The 17,703-nt window shown below is 45.7% G+C and overlaps 1 protein-coding gene across 9 annotated transcripts in view; it reads left to right on the top strand.

The window, feature by feature from the left end:
• Window positions 1–1,696: 1,696 nt before the first annotated feature.
• The window catches only part of Aak1 (AP2 associated kinase 1), a 151,720-nt gene continuing 135,713 nt past the window's right edge, over window positions 1,697–17,703 (top strand). For 4 of the 9 annotated variants that reach the window (XM_052174233.1, XM_052174238.1, XM_052174242.1 and 1 more), the window contains exons 1-2: window positions 1,871–2,040; window positions 2,221–2,603. In XM_052174233.1, coding sequence (XP_052030193.1) covers window positions 2,441–2,603 — 163 coding nt within the window. In that variant the 5' untranslated portion in view covers window positions 1,871–2,040; window positions 2,221–2,440. The other 5 variants (XM_052174239.1, XM_052174241.1, XM_052174235.1 and 2 more) reach the window with 4 other exon arrangements.

Below are 17,703 nucleotides of genomic sequence, written 5' to 3' on the forward strand. Positions count from 1 at the left end.
TATTATTCAATGGGAATAAGCTGCTTTACTCCTACTGGAAAACTTTGTCTGAAGGGAGACTTGAGATTTGGGCAAGCCTGGACTGCACCAGGAAAGTGGAGAAAAGTAAAGCCCAATAAGGCAACGGGGCTTGATGGACAGCGTAAATAACAGACTCTTTAAAAGCCAGTCAAAATTTACGGGTGCTGAGAAAGATGAGTGCCTATAAGCCTAACAAGATTTCCCACTTCTTTTAAGATACACACTAAGCTTCTTTAGGCAGAAATCAAGCCTGTTAAGGAAGGTGAGGAGAACACGCCCTGTGGGCTGAGTTAAGGGGATGCTCAGCAGGTGCTGAGTCTCACCCTTCGGGTGGCTGCAGGACTGTGTGAACTGAGGTGGCAATACTGGCTCTCTCGGGAAGGAAGGGAAGATGCTATCTTTCTCTGAGGAGTTATCTGACTATGGTACCACATGAAACAAGAAACCGCAATAGCCACCGCCAGCTCAGTATTCAGATTAATCAAGAGTCATCTTTTTTGTTTTTGTTGTTGTTTTGTTTTTGTTTTTTTGAGACAGGGTTTCTCTGTATAGTCCTGGCTGTCCCGGAATTCTTGAACTCAGAAATCCGCCTGCCTCTGCCTCCCAAGTGCTGGGATTAAAGGCATGTGCTACCACTGCCCCGGCCAGAGTCATATTTTTTATCTCCTGGGGGCACCCTCCTAGTTCTTCCTCAAGTGCCTGACGTAGAAATTCTGGAATGAACTGCAAGAGAGTGGTTCCATCTTTAAAAAGTGAGGAGAGCTGGCGGAGGAGAAAAATAATCTATACTCAAAAAAGAGAAAAAAAAAACCACTTGTATTTTTTGGGGAAGGGGCAGGGGAGGCAGGGATTTGGCACGACATCAGTATCCTCTGTGAGGCAATCTAGGAGCTGAGATCTTATTTCTTTTCCAAATCCTCAGCATCTGACAGGTGCCAATCACACAGCCCTGTACTGTATCCGCACCCAAGCGATGCTTAGTAAACACAGCATCTTCTAGTGAAAGATTCTGGAAGAGAAACCAGTAGGTGTGTCTAAAGTTCCCGCGTGAATGCGTCTGATGAGGACCAGGCAAGTCAGGGTCGGCTGAGAGCCATGGGTTGGGGTGGAGCCCAAGGATGGACTGTACTCTGGTCCCTAGATGCTCGGTGTTCTGGGTCTCCCGCAGTTTCTTCTTCGACCCTCGGCCTTTTCAGTTCTCATCGTGGTCGGGGGCCAGAAGACACCTGCTTTGTTTCTTTCAGCACCGAGATTCCTCTCGGCTTCCTTCCGCACCATACTCACTTTTCTCCAGCCCCCAAGCCTTCAGTACCTCCGCTCCCATGACGTCGGGAAACTCTCAATCCCAACTAGGGCGAGGCAGTTAACCCGCGTCCTTCAGGTGTCAGTCCGGACTCGTGTGAAACCACAATTCCCAGAGTGCCTCGGTCCAGGAGGCCAGGCCATAGATAAAATGGCTACAGAAAGTGGGACGTGCAACTGGAAAACTAGTCTCTCGTGACTTTACCGGATGTGTTTAAATACCCGAAGCCTCACTTCTGCACCACTCCATTATCACCTCCAGTCTCCGGAGACAGCGTCCGAAGGTGCGCTCGCTCCCGAGGCATCTTGGGAATTGTAGTCCAGATGCCAGGTTACACAGAACTACCATTCCCAGGGTGCTCAGCGTCGTACTACCGCAACGTTCTCTTTCAAGTGTCTCTGGCCCGAGTCCCCCTTCTTGCCATCGATTTCTTTTCGCTCTGTAGCTACAGCTGGTGCACCCGAGTCGGCCCTGAGCAGGGGCTGCGCAGCCCTGACAAGCACTTCCGGTTCAGGTCACTTCCGGGTGGGTGGTCGGAGCCGACGGGCGCGCGCGCGGGGGAGGGGCGGCCTCAGCGCGGCGCTCGGGGATCAGCTGGCGGGCGGGCGCCGAAGCGGCCCCGGCTCTGCGGCAGCGCCGCCTCCTTCGCGTCGCAGGCCGGCGGCCGTGGCCATGTCGCGGGGCTGGTAGCTGGGCTCGCCGCCGAGCGGCCGCTAGTGGGTGTTCGGGGCCCGGGGCGGGGGTCCGGGCAGGGGTCCGGTGCGTTTCCAGGGCTTTCCCGAAGAAAATGCACGCAGCGTTTCCTCTGGATGACGGCCTTTGCTTTCCCTAGGACCCGGCAGTTAGGCTCTGGAGTGTGTTACTGATTCATCCTCTCTCTGCCTCTGTCATCGCAGGTTTAAACTTAAACGATCGCTCCCCGAGGAGGAGGGGACCCGCCGCGCGATTGACAGTATATTCCTGCAGGCGCCGTCCCTCAGCCCCCACCCCACGGCCGGATTCCCGAGGCTCTGCTCAGGGCTGAAACCGGAGAAGAAATCCTTAGATCTCTTTTCTTTACAACAAATACGAACCTAGAAACCATCGGCATTTTGCCTTGGCGTTTCTATTGGAAAGATGAAGAAGTTTTTCGACTCCAGGCGGGAGCAGGGGAGCTCTGGCCTGGGTTCAGGCTCCAGCGGAGGAGGGGGCAGCAGCTCAGGCCTGGGCAGTGGTTACATCGGAAGGGTCTTCGGCATCGGGAGGCAGCAGGTCACCGTGGACGAGGTGTTGGCGGAAGGTATGTTGGGAAGCCAGTGCGCGGTGAATTAAATTCGTGTGCTGATGTGGCAAGACTCTGGTTTCTAGTTGTATGAATGGGTTTTGACCAACTGACCCCCTCCCTCCCGCACTTTCCTTGCGAGTCATTGTCCTTGAGAGAATTAAAACTCAGACTAGGAAGTGACAGGGCTTGGGGGGCAGTATTGCCCCAATAGTTTACCTCAGTGACCTTTTATTTGGGGGGGGGGACGGCGCGTGGAGAAATCTCTTCTTTGACTGAATTATTCGGATCATATGGGAAAACGTATGTGTGAAGTATAAATGACATGAAATGCAGGGTGGTGGTTTTCCCTGAAACTTTAATTCTGATGCGGAGGCTGAAGGGTGGGGATTGGGAGAGATCTTAAAGGAGAGGGGGGCTTCTTTCCACCCGACTTTACCATTTCTATAAGTATGTATCCAAAGAGAATTTATCTGGGGATGGGAATACATTTTTGGGTGTTTTGATTAGTTTTGTTTCTTTACCCAACTGCAATGAGGTCCCCAGGATGTAGCTAAGATAAAATCATAAGAATCGAATGAGATTGTTTTGAACTCAGTCGCCTAGGCCTCTTTTCTCCTTTTAGTTTCTATTAAGAATGACTTAGGGTTGGCGCTGGTCTAGTTTTCTCTCAGTTGGAGAGGATGCTGTGTGTTTCTCATGGTGTGTGCTCATTTGTCTAGCTGTGCTCATGCAGATACGTATTTTCATGCCCCAGGCTTTAGGGAAATCTTTTGAGTGTTCCTTTGGTAACCTTAACCTCGACCTTCATAATTATGCCAGACCAATACTTTTCACAGCTCATTGCCTGCTTAGTGTGCTTTTATTTTTAATAAAAGGAGCAATTTCCTTGGCATGAAGCAGTTTAAACTAATTGGATAGGACCAGCCTGCTGTAGGTTGTGTTACAGACTGCCAGGGCTTGGGTATGGGGGAAACCTCAGTGAAGGCAACATGGTGGCAGGGGATAGTTTATTACCTAGGGAAGGAGAATGAGAGCTAAGCAGCCCCTTTGAAAAGGAGGCTTTTGCAAGCTGAGGTTGAAGCAAGGATCCTACCTGGGCCTAGGAAATGCCTGTCATGGTGAGTGCAGTAGGGTGGTGCACGGGTGGGAGGGAAGAGGCGAAGCTGTATTTGACTTAGTTTGTGTTAAGTACTGGATTTGGCAAGGCCCAGTTTCTGAGGCTGCATCGGAGCCTGTGCTTAAGGAGCCTGTGCTTAAAAAGCACAATTTTGAAGAGATATTTGATAATTAATTTCCTTGTGAAATTACTGCTCCCCCCCCCCCCCATTATTAGTATTGTTCCAACTGGATTTAATCTGGGCCTGAGTCACAATCCTTTCTGAACCTTTCCTTGAGGACTCTGGTGCAGGGTGGGAGATGCTTCTATGTCTGCTGCCAGATCTGTACCTTGGAATCTGAGCTGACTCTTATCCTGTAGCCAAAGTCCTTGACTACAGTGGGTGGATGTGGGGAAGGGAGGGGGGAAGAGAGAGGGGAGAGAGGAGAGATGAGATCAGGAGGATGGCCTCAGAACCCAGGACCGTTTTTTTTTTCCTCCGGCTAGGATGTTGTCTTGTCACGTGCTGCCCTGAGCCTTACTTGTTCTCTGAGCCTGGAAGAGTGCTGGGTGGAGAAAACACAAAATCAGTCTTTGTCTTTAGGCTTCTCTGGAATCCATCCTGAGAGCGCACGCTGTGCATTCTGATATCTTAAAAAGTAGAACTTAGGGCTTGGAACTGTTCATTCATTCATTTATTCATTCAGCCAACAGTCCCAGAGTGCTTATGATGTGGCAAGTTCTGTGCTAGGCCCTGGGGACATGATGTTTAACTAGATGCTACAATTTCAGAGCTGTTTGAAGAGCTAGAAAATGGACAGTTAGTGATAGGCTTGTTAGTGTCACCATGAGAGTAAACTAGGGTTCAGTTGCTGCAGATCTTGTCCTTAGGACCCCTCAGTTGTTAGGGCGCTAAGACGTGTTTTATGGAATGAGCCAGTGTGGTAACAGCATGGGCAGAGGCTGTGCACGAGTGTAGCATTTAAAATTTGGTCTGGCAAATCTTTTGGCTGTGGTTGAGTTTCAATTGTGGCCTTTGAAGTATGTGGATATGTAGGAGTCAGTATTTATGTGGCACTACTGAGTTCAAAGACTGTACTAAGATTTGAAAGGGGTGAGAAATATAAACTCTAAAGTATGATGTCTGCCTTTTAAATTAGCCAATGAATTTCATTGAGGTGCTGAGGTCATGCTTGTCTTGTTAGTGGTAGCCTGGTGGCTCTAGCCCTGAGCTGCATCTCTAGCTCTAACGTCCACCTCTAGGGAACTGCCAGTCAATATAGGAAGAAAAAAAAGTACATTTGCCACAGATCCTATAGTCAGACAGATTTAGGTTCAAGTTTTGGATTTGTTTTTGTTTTAAAACATTTTTACATAGTGTGTATGTGTTTGTGTGTGTGTGTGTGTGTGTGTGTGTGTGTGTTTGTTTTCTCTGAGCCAGCTCTGAACCATTTCCTGAATCTATTTTAAAAAGTATTTATTATTATTATTACTACTATTATTATTGTGCATGTAGTTGTACACATATGCTTGTGTGTGCACGTACCACAGTATTTATAGAAGTCAGAGGGCAGCATTGTGATGTAGTTCTTTCCTTCTACCTTTACATGGGTTTGGGGTATAGAGTCAGATTGTCAGAATTGTGTGACAAATGTCTGCTTTGGGGGAACCATTTTTCTGGCTCCCTCTGAATCTTTTCTTGAAATTTTTGTTTGTTTCTTTTTTCTTTTCTTTCTATATTTCTTTTTCTCTTTTCTTTCCTTTTCCTTTTTCTTTTCCTTTTTCCTTTCCTTTCTTTTCTTTTCTTTTCTTTTCTTTTCTTTTCTTTTCTTTTCTTTTCTTTTCTTTTCTTAACAGTTACACAACTTAGGTCAAGATATTCCACAGGAGACCTTGTTAGGAATGAGATCTCTTTCACAACTTACTCTGTAGGTAGTAGGCATGGAAGTTCTGGGGAGAATCTGATGTAAGCTAAAGTCCGAGTTCCACTGCCCTGAGGAATGGTATTGAGGACTTAGTATGACAGTGTATATAAGGAATTTATCACTTTCAAAGTGATTAATTCAATAAATGGTAGCTGTTATTTACTTAGTGACAGTGTATGTGGAGTTAAAGGTGAGTGGGGAGTAGGTGACGGCTGGTTTGACCGGGACAGTCTAAAGCAATGTCCCTGTTCATGTTTGGGCTGAGTCAGATGCTCTTTGCAGTATTGTGTGGGTAGCAGTACCTTTTCCCTAGCTCTTCTTCGAGTCCTCAGATTCTCACCTGTCTACCAGTTCCAGCTTGATTGCTGTGATAAGAGTTATATACCACGCGTCCCAGGCAGTGGCCAGGCCATAGGGTGGTGGCAGAGGGAGTTTTCAAACGCAGACCTGATTATCACCACATCCTGTTCCTTTTCCCCAGTGTGGGTATTGGTCTTTGCTTCATAGTAAGAGACTGCCAGAACTCCAGGCATCAGGTGCTGGAGAAGAGGGGAACGCTGGACTGCCATCTCCAGCGGTAGCAGCCTTGCTAGTCTGTCTGGCTCTAACTAGCCCTGGAGGAACGTGGTTGTCTGGAGGAAGGTGAACCTCGAGCCTCAGTCATGGATTAGAGGGATATAGATATCGCTAGGCTGAGTGCTTTCTCAGTGAAGATACCTATAGAGATGATAAACTGTGTCTGAGTTAATAGGCATGTGATGTCAAGGGAAGATTTGGCCTACACTTCCAGAATGAGCTCATTGGGGACATTAGAGCATTGCTTAGGCACAGTCATTTTGTCATACTCCTCTCCTCTATAAAGCCTTATTTCTAAACTTTAAGCAGTAAGTAAATATTGAATACTAGCTGTGTCCAAGGTGGCATTCCAGAGCTCTATCAGTTCTGCAGAAGGTAAACTAGCAGGTTTTGCAGAATGTACTCACCTGCACAAAAAGAATCCAGTTTTGGGGTTGGTGAGAACCAAGACAGTCAGAAGCTTCCCTAATTCTCCCTATCTGCAGAACAAGGTAGAAAGGCTTCAAAATGTGTGCAACCTCTTCTCTTGAGCTCACATACAGCACACAGTTTAGATGTCTTGGTAGTACATGTGTGCATTCATCTGGTGAACCATTTATTTGTGCTCTTCTGTGGCAGGCATTGCATTAGGCTCCAGAAGAAAGCTGGATGGGTCATGGACTGAGACCAATACGTAACAAGTAACCGTAGAATAAGTGTCCTGTAGGTTCAAAGGTGATAGGGAGAACGGGCGGTTGGAATAGGTGGCAGCTACTCAGTGAGTGTTCCAGTCGTGTTACCAGAGGCCTCCCAGGCAGCGGGGATGGCAGGTGCAAAACACAGAGATGTGAAATGGAAGGTGAGGCTCGGGAACACTGACCAGTGTGATGTCACTGTTTTGGTACGAGTTTCCTTCCAGCCTCAAGGAGAGGAAGCCAAGGGTGTGTATATTTGGAGGTTGGATAGAATGAGATTCTTGTATATTTGCTCCCCAGTATATATTTGGATGTGTTCGCTGCTCACTTCCTTCAGTGGCTATGTGCTTTTTGAAGAACTATTAGGAGGCTACAAGCTTGTCCTTGCCCCCTTCCTGTGCCATAGCCATGTACGAAGGCACAGTACAGTGTGTAGGAGTGTCTCAGAAGTGATGTAAGAGTCAAGAAGTCAAGCAGAAGAGGCGGGTCGGGGGCTGTGAGGCAGGGTCCCAGTGTTAAAAGAAGAATGCACAGGGCAGGTATCATGTTTGACCCGAACCGAGGAGAAAGGGAAGGAATAGTTCCTGGGGACCCTTGAGCACCAGGCAGAGACTAGTTAGACACTCCTGAGTCCCTCTCTTGACACAGATCCCTCCTGTTTCAGATGGCTTTGCCTGCTGAGAAGTCTTGGTTTTTACAGGCAATGCAGATTTTCAGGGGGTGGTTTGTGAATGGTGTCTTCCTGGTTTTGGGCAGAATGACGCTTATAGCTTTGCTAAATATAGCCAAATTCAGAATTCAGAAATGAGGTCCAGGATATGCAGTTGCTATGGTCAGAACCTCTCCTTTGGTCTTTCTGACAAAGTCAAGCTCCTTAATGAGAGATGCAGGGTTTCAAGTGGAAGACTACCTGGGGAGGCTTCTACTGTACCTCAGTAGCTAGGGTGGGTGGCTTTATAAGCAGTAAAACAACTGAAAATGTATTTTAACTTGTAGTATTTGAAAGTGGACTTGGGACCAGGACCAGCGTCACTTCTGTGCTGCTCTAGGCCCCTCTGAGCCTGCTTACGGGGCAGGCTAGTCAGGGGGTGGCAAGCGCTTGGCGCACTCTACTTTTCTGAGCTGAGTTCTGTGTGGACTGATTATGGCGTGACCTGGAGCTGCTTAGCCACTGAGTATTGCTGAGCAGATGCTGTGCGCAGGTGTCTGCCTTTAGGAACTCAGTCGTCACCTTGAGACATGGGAGAAATCGCTGTCATATTGAAATGGAGCCTGTAAAAGGGTGAGGGCAGTGAGTAGCCAGGAAAGAAAGCGAAACGGTGACATTTAAGGGATGTCTTGAAAAACCTGAGTTTATTACCAAATAGACAAGACCAGGAAAACATTCTAGGCAGAGGGGATAACATGACCAAAAGCAAGATGTATGTTTTGAGGCTGGGGTTGTAATCTAATTGTGGCCTATGGATGTGCTGTCTGCTAAAGTACCCTTAACTGGAGATAGTTGTTTATCCAAAATTAAACAAAATAATAACCTAACATTTCAGACATACTAGCTAAGTGCTAGTTGCTGAAAAGCTACCTGTGACTAGTGCTTACAGTTGTAGACAGGACTGATAATTTCTTATCACAGAAAGTGCTATTGGTGTAGGTTTAGGTCAGTGGTTGCTAAAACTGTGGAGAACAGCATTGTTACATTAAAGTATGCCTTCCCTCATCTGTGTGACGTGTGAGTCTTGCTCATTCCTGTCTGAAAGTATGGCGTATACTTAAGGTGAGCTTCATCCCCAGCACAGTGTGTGCAGTCCAGTTCTAAACGATGGCAGGTTTTGGTGATCTTCTTTACAAGCTGTGGCTGTGTTCTGTTCTGTAGCTTACGGATGGAGAGGACAGCAGAGGGAGGTGGCGGCCTGGCACTGCCGCTCATCGTGCCTGCGCTGCCTTTTTTCAAGGGTTCCAGAAAATCTTGTTACGCCTCTTTGCTTTATGAGGGCTAATTCATTTAAAACATTATTTGTAAATCCACTTACCCATGCCCACTGGAAGCACATTTCTCCCCGTGGGTGAGGGCTGCCACCACTAGTCTTATAGTGTGAGACACACAAGTAATTGGGAGTAACTGGCTTTAGGCATGAGCATTACATATTAATAAAGACAAAAACCTTGGTTTTTCTGGGTTTTTTGTTTGTTTCATTTTTTGTTTTCGACAGTCTCTTGTAGTCAAGGCTGACCAGATGATGGAGGACTCCTGACTACCCTGCTCACTTTCTCAGTGCTGGAGTAATAGGGAGGTATACTGATGTTTTCAGGGCTCTTCGTTTGTTTTCTCCACTTTTGGATTGTTGTAAAATCGCACCTAGCAGGCAGGGTGTTGTCATGTGTGTTTTAATTCCAGCAATGGGGGGCAGAGACAAGCAGATCTCTGTAAGGTTTAGGTAGCCTGGTCTTCATAATGATTTCTAGGCAGGGAGAGCTACATAACAAGACCTTGTCTCAAAACAAAACAAAACAAAACAAAACAAAATAAAATAAATAAAATAAAACAAAACAAAACAAAATGATAATAAAAAAGTGCTCCTAGCAAATTCTGCCTCCGTAGCTGTCTGAGCGTGCAGTTGGTTGGTGTCCCTACCTTCATAGATGATGGCCGCCACACCGTCTTTCTCCTTGCTGGTTTTGTCTTGTGAGGCTGAGGTTGTGCACCTAACTTACCTTTCTTAACCCTTTCTCTCCTTTCTGTCCCTTTGAGAAATACTCACATGTACTTCTGGTGGAACTTTAGACTGTTTACCTTTCATAACTCGCTTATTCACTTAGCATATGTCTTCAAGGTTCATCCATCTTGTAGTTTAGTCTTTATTTTTTTTATACTCTGTTGTGCATACATTTCACAGTTTACTTGCTTATACATGTATTGATGGCCTAGTGAACTGATCCCACCTTTATGTAATGAAGTCATGGACATGGATGTGGAAATTCTTCTCTGAGGCACTCCATTGAATGATTTTGGGATAAACAGAATTGCTGGGTCATGTGAATTTTTTAAGACATTTTTTAAAAGTTTGTGTGTGTGTGTATTGTACACCTATCTCAGTGCACATTCAGAAGTCAGAGGCCAACTTGTAGTGGTTGCTTTTCTTTTTTACCATATGGCATCCAAGAACTGGACTCGGGTTGTCAGGCTCGGCAGCAAGCATCTTTGCCTGCCGAGTCATCCTTCTGGGCCTCCCATGATTCTCTTATCAGTTCTTTGAGAGATTATCTTGTTGTGCTCTGTAGAGACCCTGAAGCCTGACATGCTATCTACAGTGCCCAAGAATCTTAGTTACTCCTTTGATAGTTTTATCTTAATGATTCATTTTATTTATGTGACTGTGTGTGTGTGTATGTGAGTGTGTGTGTGTGTGTGTGTGTGTGTGTGTGTGTGTGTGTGTGTGAGTGTATGCCATGTGTATGTGGTGCTGGTAGAGCTGTAGTTACAGGCAGTTGTGAGCCATCTGATGTGAGTACTGGGAACTGAACTTCGGTCCTCTGCAAAAGCAAGCATTCTTGACTGCTGAGCCATCTCTTCAGCCCCAGTTTGTTTTTATTGTTTAGTCACTGCAGCCCTGTCTGGCCTGGGATGGAGCTGAGAACAACCTTTAACTGCTGAGTCACTTCTCAGTTCCCTTGAGCTTGGCTCCAGGCATTTGTCATCCCACCTGACTAATTATTGTCATTTCTGTTTCGTTTATTTACGTACTTCAGTCTTTGAGATAGGGTCTCACCTATGGCTCTTGTCCTGGAACTCGCTCTGGAGACCCGGCTGCTCTCAGACTTACAGGTGGATTCAAAGCCATCTGCCCGTTCCTGCCTCCCTGAGCTGGATTAAAGGCATGCACCATTCCTACTGTGTCATTGTTATTTTAGAGCTAGGGTGACTCAAAGTGGCCTTGAATTCTCCCTCCTCTCTGAGAGCTGGGAGTACAGGTGGGCTGGGCTGGGCTCTATTTTCTATTTGCAGTGGTAACTGGCTTAGTGGGTGTTAAATGTGTCGTGTCTTTGTAGCTTTGACTTGCACTCCCCAGATGATTAGTGATGTTGAACATTTTCGTGTGTTTATTATCTCTCTAGGCATCTTTGTGAAGAAATGTTTATTTAAGTCCTTTGATCATTTTTTGAATCAGTTGTTTACTTATTTGCTTAAGAACTCTCCGCATTCTGGATATTAATCTTTTCAAGTAGACGATTTGCAAATATTTTCTATAGTTTTTGGGTTGCCTTTTCCTTGACAGTCTTATTTTCTGCGATGAGAATAGATATAAATGAAGCTGTACTTTCCTATGTGAACCTCAGTGGATTGTCTCAGATATACTAGTTGAAGAGCTCTGGTCCAGAATGGTGGTCCTCAGTCGTTTTGTTCCTCAGCGATGGAAAGTACTTATCTCCACCTTGCAGAGAGAAGACGAGAGCGCGGCGAACGTGCTGAGCTAGAGTGTCCTAAGGGAGGGGTTCCTAAAGGAGGGGTCCCTAAAGGAGGGGTTCCAGGAAAAGATTGTCACGCACAGCTCTTAGAACGTTTCAGTCCTCACTGATCTTTCCCCTTCAACTTCTCAGAACTTAGAGAGGATGCCTCCCAGCCCAGCTTTGCAGTGGACTGTGTTTAGTGACCTCTTGTTTCTTGGGCATTAATCCTGTTGTTTCTATTAGAAAGCTAGAAGTGTAACCTTCATGGCTTTTCTATTAGGTGTGGTAGCTGAGATGCTCAGTGCGCCTTGAAGGCTCTCAGTAATATAGTGTTACACTCTCTCACTCACTCTCGGAGTGAGGAAGGAGGGCAGTTACTACTGTGCAGGTGGGAGTACAGGAGCTGGGATGGTTAAACAACGTTCCCAAAGCTATACTGACAAAAGAACTTGACCCAGGTCTACTAGCTGTCATTGCAGGATTCTTCCAGAAAATTCTCCCCTGTATTAATACCTTTTTCTGTCCACCCACTTTCCCTAGAGCTGAGGACTGAACCCATGGTCAAGCACTTTACCACTGAGCTAAATCTCCAACCTTTTCTGTTTTTTTTTTTTTTAAGACAACATTTCCCAGGCTGGCCTGGAACACCGAGATCTGCCTGCCTCTGCCTCTTGAGTGCTGAGGTTAAAGGTGTGGCCACTACACCTGGACCTACTAGCTTTTTTTTTTTCATAATAATAATATTCACTAATTTTTTTCGGTCAATAATGAGAATGGAGTAAGAGTGCTCTATGCCCTTGGCACCTGCCATAACACTCTTTTTTTTTTTTTTCTGAGACAGGGTTTCTCTGTGTAGCCCTGGTTGTCCTGGAACTCTCTAGACCAGGCTGGCCTCGAACTCAGAAATCCACCTGCCTCTGCCTCCCAAGTGCTGGGATTAAAGGCATGCGCCACCACTGCCCGGCTTGCAATAACACTCTTGACCTTTAATAGCCTTTCTCAAGTAAATCTCTTTGTGAGCTTTTTAAGTCAGGGATATTTGTACAGAGTTTTAGGGTTACTCATAGTCTAAGTCTCTTTCGGTTGCTGTAACAAATTCCATAAACTGGGTAGCTTGTAAGCAAGATGGTTTACTTCTCAGTGCTGGAGGCTAGAGATGTACAGTCAGAGTGCCAGGACAGTGGAGTTCTGGCCTCAGCTCTCTTCTGGGACTGGGACTACCTGCTTAGCCGTGTTTCCTCATAGGGAGGAATGGACAGGACAGCTTCCTGGCACCCCTTTATAAGGGCACCCATCTCATTTGTGAGAACCTTTCCCCTGGGAGTCATCTCCTGAAGGTCTCACTTTTTTATCCCATCATCCTGGTGACTGGAACCCAGCATACAGACTCTGAAGGAGCACTCTCAAACCTCAGCACTGAGATGGAAAGATGTGGAGAGAGAGTTTAAGTTCTAAATCTGTATTAGTGAGTATTAGGACACTGTTAGCACTGACTTCATCAAGGGCCTTCCTAGGCGTCTTCTTTCTGTCTTGGGGTTACTGGCTTATTCCTATAAGAGCTTAGTTTATGCAGAGAACTAAGGGCTTTAAAAAGACTAGGAAAAGCTTCTGGTTTATTGATTCTAAGAAAGTAACATTTTAAAAATGCCTCTCCTGAAGTCGCGTGTATTGGTCTTCTGAGCTATACCTGCTCTTCTGTTACCACCTGGTCCCCAAGTCCTGTTGTGCTGCCGTGATAGAGTATGGTTTGGGGGCTGGATAATTCTTTGCTGAGGGTGTATTTTGGATTTTTCTGGAGTGTGAACCAGGGCTTTATGAGTTGTATGCAAATATTCTGTCATGTAGCTATGTCCTACTAATTGACAGAAATACATACACCTGCCCTATTGTGACAGATAGGGGTCCTTTGGAATTAGGTCTCCACCCTGCCAAAGGGCAAATCTCAGAGCTAAAACAAAGTTGAAATAATAAAGTTTTGGATCAGCATAGTGCTTCAGCAGATAAAGATGTTCTCTGCCAACCCTGACTACCTGAGTTCAGCCCCCAGACTCACATGGTGGAAGGAAAGAATCACTTCCTGCGAGTTGTCCTCTGACCTCCACACAGCGAGCTGGTTCACCTGCCCACACACATACAGTCAAAATTATGTAATTTAAAAAATTGTTTTAAAAACCCTGGGGTTTCATGTGAGGTCAGATATGGTTGAATCAGCTTGAGCTGCCATTTTACTCTTTAGGTTGAATTAATGTTGGTAGACAGACAATGGGTGGCAGTGCCAACTGGAGTGTTACTTACGATTTCTGAAAAGTTGAGAGGTTATCATTGATGCCATCCCTGTGTTGTTGTTGAGAGGGCTAAGCACGACATTGAGGCCAGATTATCATCTGGGATTACAGGGATCCAAAATACTGACGAAAGCAGTCCCTGGCTGTGCCAGTTGCTTGATGTCTGTGTACAAGGTCATTCAGAGCTGTTGCCCTGGGACTGCTGGTGTGAAGGAAGGATGATTGTGGTTTTGGTATTCCTGTGAATAGCAGGTTTAGGTGGTGACTAGTACCTATGTGAGCAGGGAGGAGTTGGGGCTGTGGGGGAGGTGTTGGTCTCTGGCTCTTGCTGACTCAGCCTTTTCTGTTTGGCTAATCTGGCCAGGGCCGGAAGTGTTGCTTTTATCACAAGTTTTTAAACTTGTTTAGTTTTCCCCAGGTGTAACCCAACCCTATTCCCCACTCATTTGACCCTTTCTCTTTAACGTTCTGGAAACTTTGATGCGGGGTGAAGTGGGGATGGGTTGGTGAGGGCTGTACTGGAAGAGATGACGCTATTAATTAGGCCATTTGACTGGAAAAATCTCAGCTTGGCCAGAGAGTGTACGTTGCTCAGCCGTGGCCAGGGAAAGCATGGTTTCCAGTTCTCTGTCCACCATGCCCTGCTAAGGTAGAGGGTGCCTCTGTGTTTCCCTTTGCACCCTTGGCTAGCACTGAGGTCATGACCATGGACAACAGAGGTAGGCAGCCCTTCGCTTGAGTCCTAGGTCACCCCTGTGATGTTGGCTGACTCCTAAGATCTACTTTTCTCTTAAAATTCAAAACCTGAGTGGTTTTTTGTAGGATTAGCTGAATGAATATGTCTAGAGCACTCAGAATAGGCTTGGCGTGTTCTTGGTTAGCGGTCTCTGAATAGGTAATTTTTAATATTTGTTGTATAAAGTTGTTTTCCTGAGGGAATATTGGTTTTGCTGTGTATTAACATAACCTGCAGAGCTGGAGTCTGATGCACATCCACCCCCTGTGTAGGAAAGGGAGAAGCCTGATGACCTGACGCCCCCTCTTCCCAGAGCCGTCCGTCCGTTCGTTTATGGCAGGAAGCTTGCCGGCGTGGCTGCTGGCCGGCTTGAGCTGGCTTGTTTCCCTTTACCGTTAGCTTCGCTCCTGTGAGACTGAATCTAGAACTCCATGCATGTAGGCAAACGCTGCCACTGACCATATCCCAACTCCTTTAAGTACCTTTTTAAAACACGTATTTATTTATTTTGTGTGTGTGCCTGTATGTAAATGTGCTTTGTGTAGGCTAATGCCCACAGAGACCAGAAGAGGGCACTGGATCCCTTGGAATTGGAGTTATGTAAGCTATCATGGTCTGCTGGGAACCAAACCCCTGTCTTCTGCAAGTATAGGTAATGTCCTTCCCTACTGGGCCATCTCTTCAGCCTCAACTTTTTTTTTTTTTTTGAGTCAGCATCTCATGTACTTTAGACTAACTTCTAACCCCATATGTAGTTGAGGATGAATCCACTTCTGCCTCTATATTATATGTATGTGCTATCATGGTCAGTTTATATAGTACTAGGGATTAAAACCAGGACTTTGTATATCTTAGGAAGTACTCTGCCAACTGAAATAGATTCCTAGCCAAACTTTGTTTTGTTTTGTTTAGACAAGTTTATTATGCACCTGCAGGTGACTTGAATCTGATCCTCTGGCTTCCACATTCCAAGTACCTGAATTACAAGCATGGTCACATGCTACATGTGTGTGTATGTGCACATATGTGGAGTTGCTAGTTCAACCATGGGTGTCATCCCTGATACCACCTGTTTGCTTGTTTGTTTGTTTAGAGTTAGAGTCTGTATTTGGTGTGGAGCTCACTAAGTAGGCTAGGCTGGTTAGCCAGCAAGCCCTGGGATGTCCCCACTCCATTGGGATTATAAACCGTTTCCACGCCTGTAATCCCAGCACTTTGGGAGGCAGAGGCAGGCGGATTTCTGAGTTCGAGGTCAGCCTGGTCGACAGAGTGAGTTCCAGGACAGCCAGGGCTACACAGAGAAAACCTGTCTGGGGCGGGGCGGGGGGGGGGGGGGGGAAGGAAACCAAATCCAATAAATTCCCTGCTTTTTGAAAATGTGGGTTCTAGGGACCAAACTCAGGTCTTTATGCTTGCTAACTAATGTATCTGCAGCCCTTCAGGCTTCTTTTTGAGATGTTGTCTTACCAAGTTGCCTAGGGTGGCTTTGAGCTCACTGGATAGCCTAGGTAGGTCTTGATCTTGAGCTCTGCCTCCTTCAGATTGGTTAGTAGCTGAGATGACCACGCTGCACCAGGATTGAGCTCTTGCCAATGCTGGTACCACAGTGTCCCTTGTATTGGGATACATTTTTCTTCCCCATTCAACCATTGAAATCATGAGTGTCTATCATTCTGGCTGGCAGTGGTGACTGTGTGGGGCCCATAATCTTTGAGAGTTTTTGTTTTGTGTTTTATCTATTTAATTTGTATCCACTTTAAAGTATTAGATAATCACTTCTTTAGAGTCAGAGTGTGGGCTGTAAGTTAATTTGTATCCAAGTCAAGACTTTCCTGATTTAACAATGTAACAGTTGGTACTAGAGAAACAAATTAGCTGAATGAAAATTAGGATAGATCTAACCTGGGGGCAGCCAGGCAGGACTAGATTTGAGCTATAGTTTCTCTTGTAGTTGTGGAGATTGAAGGGACTAACACTGAAGAGCCTCTGAGTAGTAGCATAAAGTTAGAGAGGTAGCATCTGAACTCAGTGATGCAGCCACCAGAGCATGGGCATCTATTGCTCTATGTTCCACAGGGCTGGGAGAGGGAAATGGAAGAGAGGTCAGCAGGAACCTGGGCTAGTGGCTTGCCTGGTGAGCTTCATCTCTGTGGGACTTTGACCAGTTGTGGCAATTCACTTGTAAAAAGTTTTTTGTTTTTTGTTTTGGTAATGGGGATTTTTCTCAAAAGGTGGATGAATCCTTTCTGCTTTGAAGCTTTGAAAGCATAGCTCAGAGCAGAAATAAATGCATTATTTAAGTGGCTATGTTCTTACTTAGAAATTACAGGGTGATTTCTAACATGATGGGATGCTTTCAGAGTCTACATTCAAGTTTTAGGGTTGGTTCACAGAATATGAACAGACAACTGTATAAGGCCAGGAACTGGGTGGTTGGCTTTTTGTAGCAGTCTAGGGCATATTTTTCTTGTCTCTGAGTTGCGGATGATCCTGAAGGCTTCTTCTAACTCAGTTGTTTTTAAGTTCTAGGATTTCTGTTGAGGCAACTTGGAAGGGAGTGGGGTGAGGTTGATTGGATTGAAGGGACACATCTGTGTAGCTAGGATTACAACATTCCTGAATTAAATATTTAGCTGTGGCCTGCCTCGTGTTTGGGCTATGGATGCTGGGAAGCATTCTTAATGGAGGTGAAAGATTCCGTTGTATTTGTTTTTCTCACTTCTTTCTGGATCCTTCCTAGAAACTTAGAAAAATTAATGTTAATTATTAGGTGATGTGAGAGGGAAGAGGAAGAGGAGGTAGGGCTTGGGTTTCTGGCATATGTGGCCAGGCAGATACTGGTTGGTAGAGTAGAAGTAGGCTGGAGAGAGAGTTAAACACACATTGCTCTTGTAGAGGATAGGGTTCAGTTCCTAGCACTCATCTGCACAGACCCTGCCTTTCCATATATATAATTCATTCCCATGGGAAGAAAGCAGATGCTAAGTGGAATTTGTTATTGATATTGATAAAAATAATGAAATTATTTTTATAATGAATTATTATTATTAATTTTTGTTTATTTTTTGGATTTGGTTTTTCGAGACATGGTTTCTCTGTATAGCCCTGGCTGTCCTGGAACTCACTCTGTAGACCAGGCTGGCCTCGAACTCAGAAATCCACCTGCCTCTGCCTCCCAGAGTGCTAGGATTACAGGCGTGCACCACCACTGCCCGGCATAAAAATATTTTTAAAAAGTAAAAATAGTGTCCAAAAGAAAGGCAGTGATGTATCTTGGGGTGCCTCATTTTGCTTTGCTTTGCTTTGAGACACTGACTCTAGCCTGAACTGTAACTCATTTGCAACTAGCTCAAGCTACCTTGAACATGCGAACACTTGTT

Source organism: Apodemus sylvaticus, chromosome 2 (assembly GCF_947179515.1).
Source record: "Apodemus sylvaticus chromosome 2, mApoSyl1.1, whole genome shotgun sequence".
In the NCBI taxonomy this organism is placed as follows: domain Eukaryota; kingdom Metazoa; phylum Chordata; class Mammalia; order Rodentia; family Muridae; genus Apodemus; species Apodemus sylvaticus.